Source organism: Lachnellula hyalina (genome assembly GCF_007821495.1).
Source record: "Lachnellula hyalina strain CBS 185.66 chromosome Unknown contig00045, whole genome shotgun sequence".
Taxonomy (NCBI): Eukaryota; Fungi; Ascomycota; class Leotiomycetes; order Helotiales; family Lachnaceae; genus Lachnellula; species Lachnellula hyalina.
In genome coordinates this window covers 94,566-108,726 of record NW_022157159.1, presented here as the reverse complement: position 1 = coordinate 108,726, position 14,161 = coordinate 94,566, and the positions used below count along the sequence as shown (strand labels likewise).

The 14,161-nt window shown below is 47.7% G+C and overlaps 4 protein-coding genes across 4 annotated transcripts; 2 read left to right on the top strand and 2 right to left on the bottom strand.

Annotated features, from left to right (window-relative positions):
* Positions 1–24: 24 nt before the first annotated feature.
* LHYA1_G003888 (putative arrestin-related trafficking adapter) lies at positions 25–2,816 on the top strand (the record flags this gene model as incomplete). The annotated part of the gene is made up of 3 exons (XM_031148854.1): positions 25–826; positions 885–2,032; positions 2,082–2,816. The coding sequence occupies 3 exons, from the start codon at positions 25–27 to the stop codon at positions 2,814–2,816; spliced, it is 2,685 nt and encodes an 894-aa protein (XP_031006403.1).
* Positions 2,817–6,210: 3,394 nt separating this feature from the next.
* On the bottom strand, positions 6,211–7,945 carry omh4 (O-glycoside alpha-1,2-mannosyltransferase-like protein; the record flags this gene model as incomplete). The annotated part of the gene is made up of 4 exons (XM_031148853.1): positions 6,211–6,555; positions 6,608–7,022; positions 7,208–7,592; positions 7,633–7,945. 4 exons carry the CDS (start codon positions 7,943–7,945, stop codon positions 6,211–6,213), a joined length of 1,458 nt encoding a protein of 485 aa, XP_031006400.1.
* Positions 7,946–11,305: 3,360 nt separating this feature from the next.
* Positions 11,306–11,860, top strand: LHYA1_G003886 (uncharacterized protein; the record flags this gene model as incomplete). The annotated part of the gene is made up of 1 exon (XM_031148852.1): positions 11,306–11,860. The coding sequence occupies one exon, from the start codon at positions 11,306–11,308 to the stop codon at positions 11,858–11,860; it is 555 nt and encodes a 184-aa protein (XP_031006401.1).
* An 870-nt stretch (positions 11,861–12,730) lies between these two features.
* On the bottom strand, positions 12,731–13,937 carry TAF14 (Transcription initiation factor TFIID subunit; the record flags this gene model as incomplete). The annotated part of the gene is made up of 6 exons (XM_031148851.1): positions 12,731–12,958; positions 13,020–13,063; positions 13,126–13,515; positions 13,587–13,735; positions 13,794–13,834; positions 13,926–13,937. 6 exons carry the CDS (start codon positions 13,935–13,937, stop codon positions 12,731–12,733), a joined length of 864 nt encoding a protein of 287 aa, XP_031006398.1.
* Positions 13,938–14,161: the final 224 nt, after the last annotated feature.

Sequence of the window (14,161 nt, the reverse complement as noted above, 5' to 3'; positions counted from 1 at the left end):
GAACTTGCTGGTTAACATATCACCATGTCAGACGTCGTTACTATTCCATATTATTCAAACCGAGGCACCATTCATTACACACCGTCCAATCCTATCTTAGACAACGAACAACTCGCAAGGCTCCCCTCTCCTCCGTGTCGCCCAAGACCGCGAAGGCCGCACTCTGTACATATAACCCGTCTACCCGCAGGCTTCATACCCTTCGACCTTCGCCCTCTACCGTCTCCCGCCGAGGCCAAGAAAGACTCAAGGTTCCGCATAGAACTCAAAAAGCTGGCTTCTCGAGAGAGTGCAAAGCGTGTGCTTGGGGCGGTGTTCCATCCGTCCTTCTTCTCCAACTCCGACCCTACTACTACATCTTCCGCTTCGTCCTCAGCGGCTAGTTCGACGAGATCTGCAAGTCCAGAGACCTTTTCGTCAACAAGATCGGCGTCCTTCTCTGCGACAGCGGCAGAACGACCGTCACTTTTAGAGAGGAGGATTGCGTCGAGAACAAACTTGGGTGTTTCGGACGCCGCGATGACCAGGCCTGTAGACCACGGGCTAGGCGGGTGGAACGCAAACACTTCACCCCTCATGCCTCCGAAGAATGGTTTTGAGAAGGAAAAGCCCATATGCTCAGGCAATGGTGTGTCTTGTTATATCTGGCTAGCGGAACCAGTAATTTATTTGGCTGGGCTTGATCATGACGGAACAACTCGAGATTCTTCTTCAAATACCTCCGCCATACTCCGTGGAAAGTTACAATTAGTCGTGACCAAGAGTGCCAAAATCAAGTCCGTAACCCTCAAATTTACAGGGAAAGCTAGGACGGAGTGGGCTGAAGGTAAGCAATATAGAGGATGGATTTTCTTAGGGAAAACATTTATCTCACAATTTTCTAGGCATACCTCCGGAAAGAACCCAGACGTATGAAGAATCCTCGCTGAGAAATGAACATCTGCCTTTTTTCAATGCTGCTTTCGAAGGATCAGAGACAGGATATGGTACGCTGTGTAACTATTCTTTTCGCGACAAGGGGCCATCCTCCTCGGTCACCAATCTATCGAGCACCACAGATCTTTCATTGCCCAATTCTCATCTAAGCGGGTTCTCATTACCACTCGTCGGGCACCCAACCAGGTCGAACAGAAGCAGTATTAGTACAGTGACACCAAAAGAGCAAAAGAGGCTTTCGTTGCAAAGCAACCATTCTCGAAGTTTCCAGAAAGGTGACTCGCCATTTGGACCGACTCCCCAGCAGAAAGGCTTCAAGACATTTCATCCTGGCGTCTACGAATACAGTTTCGAGTTGCCTATTGATAACAACAGCCCCGAAACGATTGATTTACCGATGGCAAGAGTTAGATGGCAGCTTGAGGCGACTGTCGAGCGCGCCGGCACATTTAAGCCAAACCTCCAAGGATCAAAGGATATTCCAGTCATTCGCTCGCCATCAGAGGACTCATTAGAGCTGGTCGAGCCGATCTCCATAAGTAGGAGATGGGAGGACCAACTACAATACGAAATTATGATATCCGGGAAATCATTTCCAATTGGTTCCAAGATCCCAATTGCATTTAAGCTTACACCATTAGCCAAAGTTCAAGTCCATAAGATCAAAGTCTACGTCAGTGAGAACGTCGAATACTTTACGAATAACAAAAAAGTTACAAGGAAAGAGATGACGAGGAAGTTGTTACTGATAGAAAAGGTTGCCGGAAAGCCATTGTCTAAGGAGTATGCAGGATCAGATATCACTATGATTGAAGGTGGCGAAGCGCCACCAGAGGTGCGAGCTGCAAGGCGAGAAAGGGTGGCGGCTACCAGAGAAAGGATTGCCAGGGCCAGGAACGAGGAACCTGTACCACTTCCAGAACAGACAGAGAACCTACTTGGAGATATTGACCTGGGAGAAGAAGCATATTTCGTGCAGACGGAAATGGAAATGAACGTGCAATTGCCAACATGCGAAATGATGGCAAAGTCTCCGCCAAAAGTGCTGCATCCAGACTGCACATGGAAGTGTGCCAGTGTGCACCATTGGATCAAGGTACTAATTCGAATATTCCTGATGTTTCTTCCACTAATTTGACCTGTAGATTATCATGCGTATATCACGGCTAGACCATGACGACCCTACGGGTAAAAAACGCCGACATTTCGAGATATCCATCGACTCGCCCTTTACGATTCTTAGCTGCAGAGCAACACCAGGCAATCTAGCCCTTCCGGAATATTCCGGTCGAAATGCAAATGCCCAGGAACAACAGCGTACTTGTGGATGTCCAAATGCGGCTCCCAGAAACGGCTCACCAAGATTATCACCCGTCGCACCTGATCCTACGTTAGACAATATGCCGGCCAACTCTACGAACTCTGTACCAGGGCTAGCAAGACCGCCTCAAGCCCACCTGAACAATAATGCAGCGGTTCAACGACCTATACATCTGTTGAGACAGCCGAGTTTCAACCCTCCTCCTTTCGATGCTGAGGAGCCTCCACCTCCAATCCCCACCCCACCGCCTATGTATGATTCAGTGTTTACACCAAGCACTGATGCATTGCAAGATTATTTTACCAGGTACGATATTTCCCCGCCTACATTGGAGCCAAGAACTAATGTGATTTGCAGATATAATCATGAATATGAAGACATCGACGACGAAGATGACCGAGCTTTTAGCCGTGGACGCGTCAATGTCCCTCATCCACGAACGCCTGGTGGGAGGATCGCAAGATCAATGGATATTGAGCGCGAATTTATGCTCAATTCGAGTTTTGACGCGCTGCGGCTTGCGACGATTCGGTCTTCGGAATCTGGCACGGCTATATGAGCTCAGAAAGTCAACCCGCACAAATGAGAAAAACATTAAAGAAACTCGCATTGATGTCTATATGGGAAACGGAGTCATTTTCATGAGACATAGCGCTTTGGATAAAAGGGGAGAAGGTATGTCCCGGACATAGCGGTGTGGCACTTTCGGGAACTTCACGACGAATTTTACCAAAATTTCGCATCAAACATTTCTGCACACCCGGGATGGTGCAGGCAATGGTTATGGTTCATGGGGGCGTTCCAATATAGGTTTTGAGGTGCTTTTTTGGCATATATGATTCAGCTTTGGTGTTGGAAGGGGAGGAGCGAATGATTACAATTGGGGGTGATTTGAAGCTGGTTGTGGAAACTCATATCTTATCTTTGGGAAGTAAATATATACCGAGAGGCTCATAATCCTCTTTTTTAGACGGGATACGAGCCCCTGTTTGAAACATCATTTGCTCTAAGTAGTGCCAGAATTCATTCATGTGTTCACAGTGCCTCCACTTTCTACCTAAGTCTGACGCACTTTAGCTTTTATATTGATGATGTGTGGTATACGAAGGAGGGCTTGAAATAATTAACTTTTCAAAGAAGTCGTCAAAATGCCAAAAGCTTAAGTGATTTTCTGCCGAACGGCAACGTAAACGTAATTGGTTAAAGGCCCTTTGTTCGCTACCGATGTTGATATAGACCCGAGGAGGTCCGGCTTCACTCGCTACCCCAATTGCACTGCGTGTATTATTCTTGTTGCAGTTCGCAGGTCCTCGCTTATAGTAGCCCGAGTTACCGAGCGAGTTCAACGCCGTTGGAATATTCGTTTTTTGCCCGGAAGTGGTGGTGAGGTGAGGCACCGAGATCATTGCGGCTATCAATGTGGATGTTTCCTCCTCTTGATCGGGCGGGCTGATGAGTGGGTTTGGGAAGCAATCGTAGGTTTAAAGTTTTCATGGTGGAAGGAAACAATCTATAATTTCAACTTCCAACCAAGTGCAGGTAGGTAGGTGGATTCAAGGACTCATGGAAGGAGCGTTCGGATCAATAGCTCCATCACTTATCCCGCTTCGACCTCTGAAGCCGTCCTTCTTTTCCTCACTCTTAGTATCTGCCCCATATCCATCTCGCACAATACATGAATACCATCATTACTTGGGTGCTAGCATACTTACAAAACGGACACCCGTATCCCCATCGACCACGTCGAAGCAGACTAAATAGCAATGATGACAGCTACCTCACACACCATGTTGCATCATCCATCCCTAGGTACAATTACACTGCATCGAGCACCGCGCGTGCCCTTCAAGGATTTACCGGTCTTGGATTCCACGACAATGTCCGACCAGCTGCCAAGTAAACCTGAATGGTTCAACAGATGGATGGAGTGGAAGAAAGAGCACCATGCAGCGAACGCTACCTTACAGGAAGAACGCGATGTATGGAACCGTTTGAATACTGTCCGGAGTATAGAATGCTGACTTTGACAATTCAGGACGACTGGGCAAATAAAGCGAAACTGGAAATCGACGAACGTGCCAAATGGGCTAGACTGAGACTCGAATCCAAGCTCGCTGTTGCTAGAACCAGAATCGACGTCGACGCCAAATGGATGCTCAAAAATGTTGAAGACCGTCGCGCTATGATGAGACAGCAGAGGAAGCGAGACAAAGAGCTCGCAAGGGAGAGAGCTCAAGAGGAGGGCTCAGTGTTCGCGGAGTTGGCGAAGACTTTGTTGGCTGACAAGGATCAGACAGGAAAGATATGCTGTCGAAACGAACAACTGATTCCGTCCCCTGCCTCAGTGGACTTCCATTCTCCCTCTGTTGGTCTGAGCATTTTTAGCAACCCTCCATCGTCACGCTCCAACACCACACCGGACAGTCCTGTTCTCTCGGGATATTCTGGGAACAGCTCAGCACCGCAATCCAAGAACCCGCAAGTTCTTCCAGCCGCATCCGAAAGATCTCGTAGCCATAGTCGTTCAGGTGCCCCAAGCCCGGAACCAAGCACAAGCCCGGAATCAAACTACTGGGATGATCTTTACACGTACATGATTAGACCTCAGGACATCGTACTGCGTGACCAAGCACTGAAAGAGTCAAAAGAGGGAAGTTCTTTCGATGATGAGCTTGACTACTTCTATCTGGTCGATTGCCCCAAGTCCTGCTCGGTTTGTATGCCAAATATAACCATGGGTTACTACTTGGCGCATCTCGACGAGAAGCATCCAAGGTCCGACAATACACCGTGGACGCAATCCGATGCCTTGATCGAAGGCTGCCATCTTATTATAGATGCTGACGATGAGTGGTTTTTCAAGGAGCGGTTGAGCTCTGAGGACAGTCTGAAGGAGAAGGAATCCGAAGTCCAGAAAGAGCCAGTGCAAAGTTCCAAGACTGTCGATGGAAAAACTTACATAAACCTGCTTGAAGACGGCCATGGGAGCTTTGAACACCAGAAGACCACCAATGGCCAGAAACGACAACGAGAAGACGTGGAACACGCCGAGGTCGAAACATCGATACGCCTCAAGCGATCGAGGACAACCGGTTCGGGTTGCCACGAAGCATACAGGATCACTCCTTGTGCAGATCCGGTTCAAGGATGCAATTGATGTTCTTACAAGGGGCGCAGCGATTTGGATCAAATACCAGCCATTAAAAAGGTTTTAACTTGTGACAGAGGCGCCTCACCAATAGAAAAAGGACGCATCTTTTTGCAATTCAATCAGAAAACAGTTGCAAGTGTGGTTGAGAATACTGAATGATCGAGACAAGGGTTCCCTACCACGTCAACGTACAATAGTTGACGAAGCTGTTTGTTGCATTCGATGTTAACAAGCATTGAGTATTGAGTGTATTTTGTTTATCGGTTGAGGAATAGGAAATGGTTGCAACACCTGAGCCAACGATGTATATCTTATGCTTGTGGGCGCAGATGGCTTTTCTTTTGTATGCTGAAAGGTTGTCAGGGAGCAAGGAACCGGTTTCTCGTAACGTTTATTCTCTGGCATCCTCGTAGTTTGGAATCAGCACTTGCTCTCCAACACTTGCTTCTCAAGTCCAATAAATGCTTACCTCGTGAAAGACCAAATCAACCCATAAGTTCACTTCAACACGTGTAGCAAGACCAGAACATAATGATCAAATGTATTTCCACATTGAGATATAGACTTAGGTCCTACCAGCCCCCAAAAAAAACGCCGCAATGCATCGTCCGTTAACCTTCAATACAAGCGGGAACGGCCAAATTCCCTTCTTCTGCTCAGTTCTGCGTTCACATCACATACAAATAACCCATCCGCGTCCCAACCCAGGATGTTCTATCCATGGTCTAGGGCGTATGTCGGTTAGGTTCCGTACGCCCTTCCTTCCTTTTCCACTCTCTGGTTTCGTCATCTCATTCGTACATCAAGGACTTGCCCAGCCACCAGCAACGTCTACCCACTCCGCAAGACAGGATCCTTGCTTGCCTTCTACATCCACAATGTCGGTATCGCATCTACATCTACAGCCCACGCCGTTTTCTTTGACGGTGTCCCAGGAGTCCCAGTACTCGTCTTCTTCTTTCCGTTTCTTCTCGTCCAGGGTCGTCATCTCGAGGAACGGGGGTCGAGGTGTTATTTGGCGGGAGGGGGCATTTGCGGGACAATGTTGAATGGTGGTGTGTCTGTAGCCAAAGTCGCGGAAGTAGTGGATGTCTTTGGGGGCGAGGAGAGCGCCTGCGGCGAGGGAGTGGATTGGTGCATCACCCCACTGCGATTTGTTAGCATTCTGTAGAATTAGACTTGAGAACATTTTAACTTACTCGCTCCATCCAGAATCCTCCACTGCGATCCATCATTTGGAAGAAATCTTCGTATTCCTTACTCCTGAACCAACTGAGCCTGGCGATTTCGAAGTTGGACCAGAAATGGCACATATTATATTTCTCGCCCTCCATGTTCTCGGGGTCGATTTCCGGTATGGACGTGCGAGATGGATCGCCGCGGAGGACATCTTCCGGAAGAGGGCTCTGCTTGGTATCTTCTGCTGGCTCCTCCTTTGGTTTCTCTGGCTGAGGCTCAACGAACATTTCCCATAGACCTTGGGAGGTTATGTTGTTGACTCTCTTGTATGCAGATGCGTAGCGAAAGATGTTAGGAACGGTTTCTTTCAATTCCTTAACTGCGATGGTGAAACCGTATGTCTTGTTTGTTTCGATCATTTTGAGGAATGGGTCACTAAATAATATCAGCATTCATGTCGTTAGTTCACTGAGACTAGACGTACTATGTAATGTCGCAGAAATACTTGATTTCTGGCTCTAGACGCCAGTACCATTCATACTTAGCCAATAGCTCATGCTTGTAAAAGTATCTGTAGTCTGTCAGCACTTGACCTTTTTAAAGAACGGTTTTTTGCATACCCCGAGTAGAATCTGCACATGGCGTGGTAACTCTCCATCCCACCGTACATGATAGCAGCGTCTCCCTGTTTCGCAATACCCTCCTTTGCAACCTTTGGATCGATCCAGGGAGGGAAATCCCAGTACTTATGGTCGATCTTTCCAAATTCCACGGTGCCACTTGTGTAGTTCTGGATTGTCTCTCTGAACGTCGAGTTGAATTCTGCATCGTTGAGGAATACGTAGGGATAATGATACCACCTGTTGAAGTGTCGCTCGATGGATTTGACAGACTGTATAACGCCATCCAACTCCTTGTTCCGTGCCAACACCACGAAAGCCGCGTTCGCTCGTGGTTGCGAGGTATCAGGCTCTAAGCAGCCTGTGACGAAGACCTTGTCGTGTTCTTCACTGATTTTTCTATAATTGCCAAAAAATTAGCACACCTGCGCCACATCTCATAGCTGTTGGTTGGAGCTCGACGAACCTGATAGCTGGTGGTGCGCCAGCAGGCATTAATATGCCGACCCCTGATTTAGGATGTCGGACAAAGAGCACCAATATCAACACAACAACAATACATGGGAAAAGAAGAACGACGCCGAGAGGTATAGAAATGCTCGAATTGCCCCTTAATCTAAGCGGCCTCCGAAAGAACGCCAGTCTCGATGTCACTTTCGTCTTGGCTTTGACATCGTCTACCGTCGGCAGCTTCTGCGTCGAAGGCAGTCGCTTCAGGGCTCTATGTACGAGATCCATTGAGGCGATGTTGGTCTTTTTATTTTTTTTCCCGCGGTCGAGGGTTCGTTAAAAGGGGGCCGATCCCAGAATCGTGAGGCTTTGTCGACAGGCGTAGATATTACAATAGGTATTCAGAAACGCAGGATTGAACGGAAGGAATCGTAAGAGCTATGTGCAGACCTCGACGGACGATTCCTGGCTGGTAAACGAGTGGATGGAGGAGATGTCCTCTTGGAAAGAAACCAAACGCACCCTGCGATGACGCGTCGGAGGCAGTTGCGAGTGCTCGTCTTTCGCACTGTCGATGCAATAGACGAGTGCAGGATGGGTTATTGCATACACGTTCGAAGGGGTCGGCGACGAGGTAGGTGGGCGGGTTGATGGGTGGGTGAAGGTTGTCGATGCCGGTTGGCAGATGAAGGGGACAGGACAGACAGGACAGGTCTGGGTCTGGGTAAGGTACTTTTCCGATAGGGAGTTTTAGAGAGATGGCATGGCCATGGGCCGTTGCCGCTGCAGAGAGGAATCTTTCGGCTAAATAGCCCCTTGGTGTCTTGGCAAAAAAATACTAATCAGGTCAAGTCTCGTATTCTGTTGGGTCAGGTCAGGCTTATAATTGCACATGGAGGTGACCAACCTTACCTTGACCGTTTTTGTGTAATATGTACATGTATAGATGTATACGTATTCTTGATTTTGATTGTTCTTTACGATAAAGATGAACTTCTTGTCATGGTTGTGTTGTGCACATTGATCCTTCTCCTATCCGAAGGGGAGGCAAGAACGCCACACACGTGCCGAACAATCAAGAGCTTTTGCTTCAAGTTTCTACCGTATCCTCGAAGAAGAGGGACATGTCTTATGAATTGAGGCTGACTTGATACTGTACATGGTTGCACATGAACTAAATCTCTCTTATTCTTTTGGTTGCACTTTAGAAGTTTTGATCATGGCGCTTGGGACTGGCAATATAAGAGACCTTACCTTAGCTTGGTTATCGTATAATTACTTTGGATATCAAGGTTCCGTGCACGACTAAGTAATCAACAGCATATCAAAAAGCTCTGTCTGGTTTTTCTACAGCTATTGTATCTCTAAGGTAGACTCGATAGGATGCCATACTCGAGTAGTAAGTATTAGTAGCTTGTTCAAGCGGCTATCTGATTGGTGTCCCAGATATCGTTTTCTCGATGTTAGCTTTGAGGTCTCCTTTCACCACTTGATTTCTCACTGAAATAAACGTTCCATCTTCAAGCCTCCAGCCCTTGAGAGGTGGCCTCGATTTCCAGAAAATGTTTCCGTTGGGAATTGATTGGATTGCTATTAACGAATGATCCTCCTAGATGTTGTCCTTCAAGAGCAGCCGTTGAGAATAAGATTTCCAAGTCCTACACTTATTTAAAATAGTCCACGATTAAATCCAAGCCATTATCAAAAACTTCTTAGACTCAAAAGAACCCATCGTTGAAAAGAAGCCCCTCACCCCATTATTGAACAATCTACTACCACAACATTGCGTGGAAGAACCCTACAACTCGTACTACCTATTTCCAGGAAGCCGGCCTGACTTTGCCGCTTGTCTGTCCCCCATTGTCATAATCCCAATTTCCACCGCGGCTATCCGGAATACCACCGCGGCAATTAAGAATGTCATTGAGGTTTTTCACACAATAGTCGAAATTGAATATGAACCCGTTGTTGACTTTGATCCAGTACCACTAGATCACGGCGGAATTAGTTATTTCCTCTCCAAGAGCGTTTTGAGAGCAGAAGAAGAGCAATTTCCCTTTCTAGGAAGTATGTAAGGAGTAGTTGGAGTACATAAGACGAAACATGATAGAAGGGGGTGGGGTAAAATTAAAGAGCCAGTTATCCTTACAACCCATGGTGTCACCACGCCGTACGAGTCCGTGAAGTCAGCCCAAGAGCCAGATGCAGATAGGTACTTGGTGTAAGTACCGCCGTATTCAGCGCCATTGCTGATTCCGTGATTCGAGGCATCGGTACAGAAGTGGGCGAGTACGGAGCGCATCTGGTATTGCGAGGTCCAAAGAAGTGAGCTGTCGCCGTTGTAGCACTCTTGGGCACTGGAGTCGTCGCGAGGAGCAATATTAGGGGTTTTGTTGGCGATTGTGGGTGGGATACGCGCGTAGACGACGTTAGGGTCGGCGGGCGCGCCGTCTATAAGGGCACCGGGGAATGCATCGACAAGCTTGATTTCTTTCCAGGTTGACATGGGACCGTATAGGGCGACAAGCTCGTCTTCGGTTGTGGTCGTGTCGGGGAGAATAGGGGAGGCCAGATAAGTGCTGGCCAGAAAGGCCGTGATCAGGGATAAGGTAAGGCGAACCATGGTGGCAAGTATGGCTTTCTGAAGAAGAAAGCCTGAGGTGGAATTCAGAGCACTTAGGAATGAGAGATGAACTATGGAACCCTGGCTGAATGATTGTTGTGATCAGTTGCGATGCTTTGATATTGAGAGAAAACCACCACCCTATATATACCCAATGCTCCCCATACCCATTATCCTTTCTAAACAGAGCGTGCCCTAATGTTCCCCTCTTTGCTACCTGGTGGTAGAACTAAATGTAATACGACCCCCTCACTTCTTGAAGGAGTGGTCTGGTGGTCTGAAAAAGAAAACTATTTCGTTGCATTCTGTTACTATTTGCGAAACACCAAACAAGCAATTGACCAACCATGCTGACTACTTGTCAACTTTGACGCATATGAAGCAATTCCCGACCATGACATCGATGCAAAACCTTAGAATGACATTATAGCCACCAACTCTCTGACTAGTATGGCGTCGTATTGAAGGACTTGGAATCGTATCTAAATACAGAAGACCCAGAGACTTCTCTTATTCTGAATTTCAGAGCAAGAAATGAAGAATGTCACAATGTGGGGAGGGTAGCTGTGAGCCTGTAGCAGGTTTAGATGCACTTGAACGAACCATTGCACTTGCTTGATGTGACATGTGATAATACACGGCATATAAATCAACAAATAGAAGTTGTATCTGTGTAAACAAAGACTTGAAAACCACAAAGGCCGACGTGTTCAATCTGTCCGCAGGTAACACAAGTCGCGGTCTAATGCAGCTGAAAGGGGGGGAGGGAAGCGGGGAAAGGCACATCTGACGAACAACTCCATGCCCCACTGCCTCAAGTCTGCCCCAAAAGTACCCAGTAAGGAAATCTCACACTTTTCTTCTAGTATTGTTACTAAAGTAGTAAAGAATTCTATTTACTGCAGCTTAGAAGTAAATTATCGCTTAATTTAGTATTACATATCTAAGAATCCACCTACCACCTACCTACCTTAGGTATCGACGACCTCAAATCATTTTTCTACAATTCAACCCCCCTAAAAACAATGTCAAAAATAACGCCCAAAAACCTCTCCTATGACAGTACCCTCCCGCCCTTCCTCGCGCGCCTCCAAGAAAGCAACGCCTCTTCAGGCGGCCGCAACGAATTCCAAGCCGCGCGCCCCAAGAAAGCGCGGACAGCGGAAGACGAGGCTGAGGATGAGCCTGTGTATTTCGATGAGGGGAGCGGAGAGACGTTGACGAAAAGCGAGTGGGAGGAGAGGGAAGCTAGGGAAGAAGGAGAAGGAGAAGGAGAAAAAGAAGGAGCTGTGGAGGGGAAGAAGATGGATGCAGAGGGGGCGAGGGAGAAGACTGCCGCTGCAGTTGCTGTTGCGGCAATTGGGGCAGCGAAGAAGAGGAAAGTGGGAAGGATTGTCGGGGGCGATGAGGATGAAGAGGAAAACACCACAAAGCTTGCTAGTAAAACGAGCACGAAAGACAAGATTTCGAAGGCAGGAGAGGGCAAGAAGGGGGATGCTGCTAAAGGCAAGGGCATGGGCATGGGCAAGACTGCGAAGAAAGGGAAAAAGATCAAGCTTAGTTTTGGGGATGATGATTGAAAGAGCAGTCAGCGCTCTACAAGTCACACAATTCACAGCTCTATGCCGTCAAAATCTCGGGCATAACGACTGGCTGGGGTTCTTGAAACGAAGCAAGTCAACGGTTCCCACCACAAACTTCTAGCACTAGGACCAAGGTCGACAGCAGAACAGCTCTTCGAGGACTTACCTAGGGATGGTACACCTAATTATAATAGGTGATGATACCCCGAGATCGCTACTCTGGCGTATTGGACAAGAGTATCTGCCATTGGAAGGCAAAGGAAGGGGGGATGCATTCAAGATACCCATATTTGATTATCAATACAAGGTCAAAAAGGGCTTACTTTTACTCACTCCTGAGGTGAAACTCGTCCTACTGGCTGAAAGCCTCACTTTACTTTTAAAATTGTATGATTCGTGTGATGTAAAAGTCCTTTGGTGCTTGAGAGAGTATGTTCAGATCACAATCTGAGAACTAGGTGGGAAACTCTCTTGGAAGGCCAGGTCTTCCAAAGCTTTTGCGGCATTCCCAGTGTATCCGACTTTCTCAATACACACGTCACATATCACACATCACCGCATAAACTCAGGATCTATATATTTGAAGACGTTTCCATTTATCTGTCCGGATCAAGCTAACCTCTAGCAGTCCACCTTCCTTCACCGCCGTCCTAAATACATATTGATTCCCCATAAATGCAAAGCACTGCCAACGCCTTACAGTTGACTTGATAAATTGAAGAATCGCGCAATCCTTTCATGCCATGCCACGCCATGGTATGCCCCATCCATGCCCTGTCGCAAAGAGTTTCAAATAACGCCGGCCGCAGAGTAAATTTTTCAATGAAAATGAGAATTAGAAAAGCTCATGCGATACTTAGAAACAACCTATGACCAGCAATTGCGTGAAAGATGGGCGAGAAGCCTCGCCGAATTTCCTCCTTGACCGAGAATAGACGCTGTGGTGAAGTAGAACCACGGTGTGCGAATTCCATAGCGCGAGTTTGGAGAGGGGGTATGGCTGTACAGTGCAATCAGTGCAGTGAAGCAAAGCGGGAAATGGCCAACGCTTCCGTGGTCATCATCCAAGGCATACTTAAATGATAACGCCGACACCTAGTCCATTATCGAGACGTCAGCGCTGGGTCGTCAAAATATAGTCCCAAAGCATCTTGACCAATGTCTCCGGAAGCGTGTAAAGATCGACGTGGAATTCGCCCTCTGTAACACAAACGTCAGATTAGCTTCAAACCCTCCTTACTCTGGTTTTTGGAAATTCTTACGCTCAATATCATTCTTGGTGTAAGTATCATCAGACTTGTTGTCGTGTATCAATTGCACAACATGCAACAGCTGCTCCTCATCCAGCTTAACCAGTCCATCTGCCAATTTCTCCATGTCAACGCTACCTGTCGTTCTCTTCCGCTTCTTCTCCTCCTTCTTGCGCGCACCATTCTCGTCACCAACGGGACCGGTCTCTCTTAGCAGATTGATTAGGGACGCGGATGGGTTCTTGAAGACAACGGGGTGCTTGGATTCGTAGTGGGGTTTGGCGAAGTTGAGATCGTGAAGCAGTGTATTCTTCCCACCTTTTTCGGTCGTGTAGCAATCGATTGACATATCAAACTCACCCCATCCCTCGTTCTCGCAGCGGAAGGGTGCTTCAGTGAAAGCTGTTTACACGGAAGGATTAGCCATTGTCATTGCCCTGGTGTAAGAGCTGGGTCAGGGTAACAAGACGTACTCTGTATGGGATTGGCAAACGAAGGGTGCAAGTTGTAAACGGCCTTGGTGAAGCAGGTCGCAGGCTTCTCATTTCCAGCTTCATCCAGGAGGTAGATCTCAATGCTCCATGTCTTCATGGGAAACCCCTCGACCTCGGACGGCTTGTCGCTATTACACTGTTCAGCATCTCTGCAATAGATAGTTATTCCATCCAAAGTGCACATACATGTTCTTCTGCTCAGTGATGAGCTTCACGGTGCGCTTGATCTGTTGCCCGGGTTAGCTGTGTCGCGACGCGATCGTTGAGCCTTTGCGCGTTGCGTAAAGAAGGCGAGCCGCTGGTTGGTAATCCACTTACATCCGCGACCATTTTGACGGTGTTGGCACTGAGTTGAGAGGATATTGGTGAATTCTGGTGGGAGGAGAGATGGAGAGAGGTTCGACGCGGAACGAGCCTGTGGCGCGCTGGAGAGACGTGGGGTTGGCGAAAATATGGGGCTAAATTGGCGCCTGAGAGGTAAGGCTGCGACTTCTAGAGAAAAGGTGGAGTGACCCAGGTCGTTGTAGTATGGGAGGGTGGAGAAGGAATGTCTG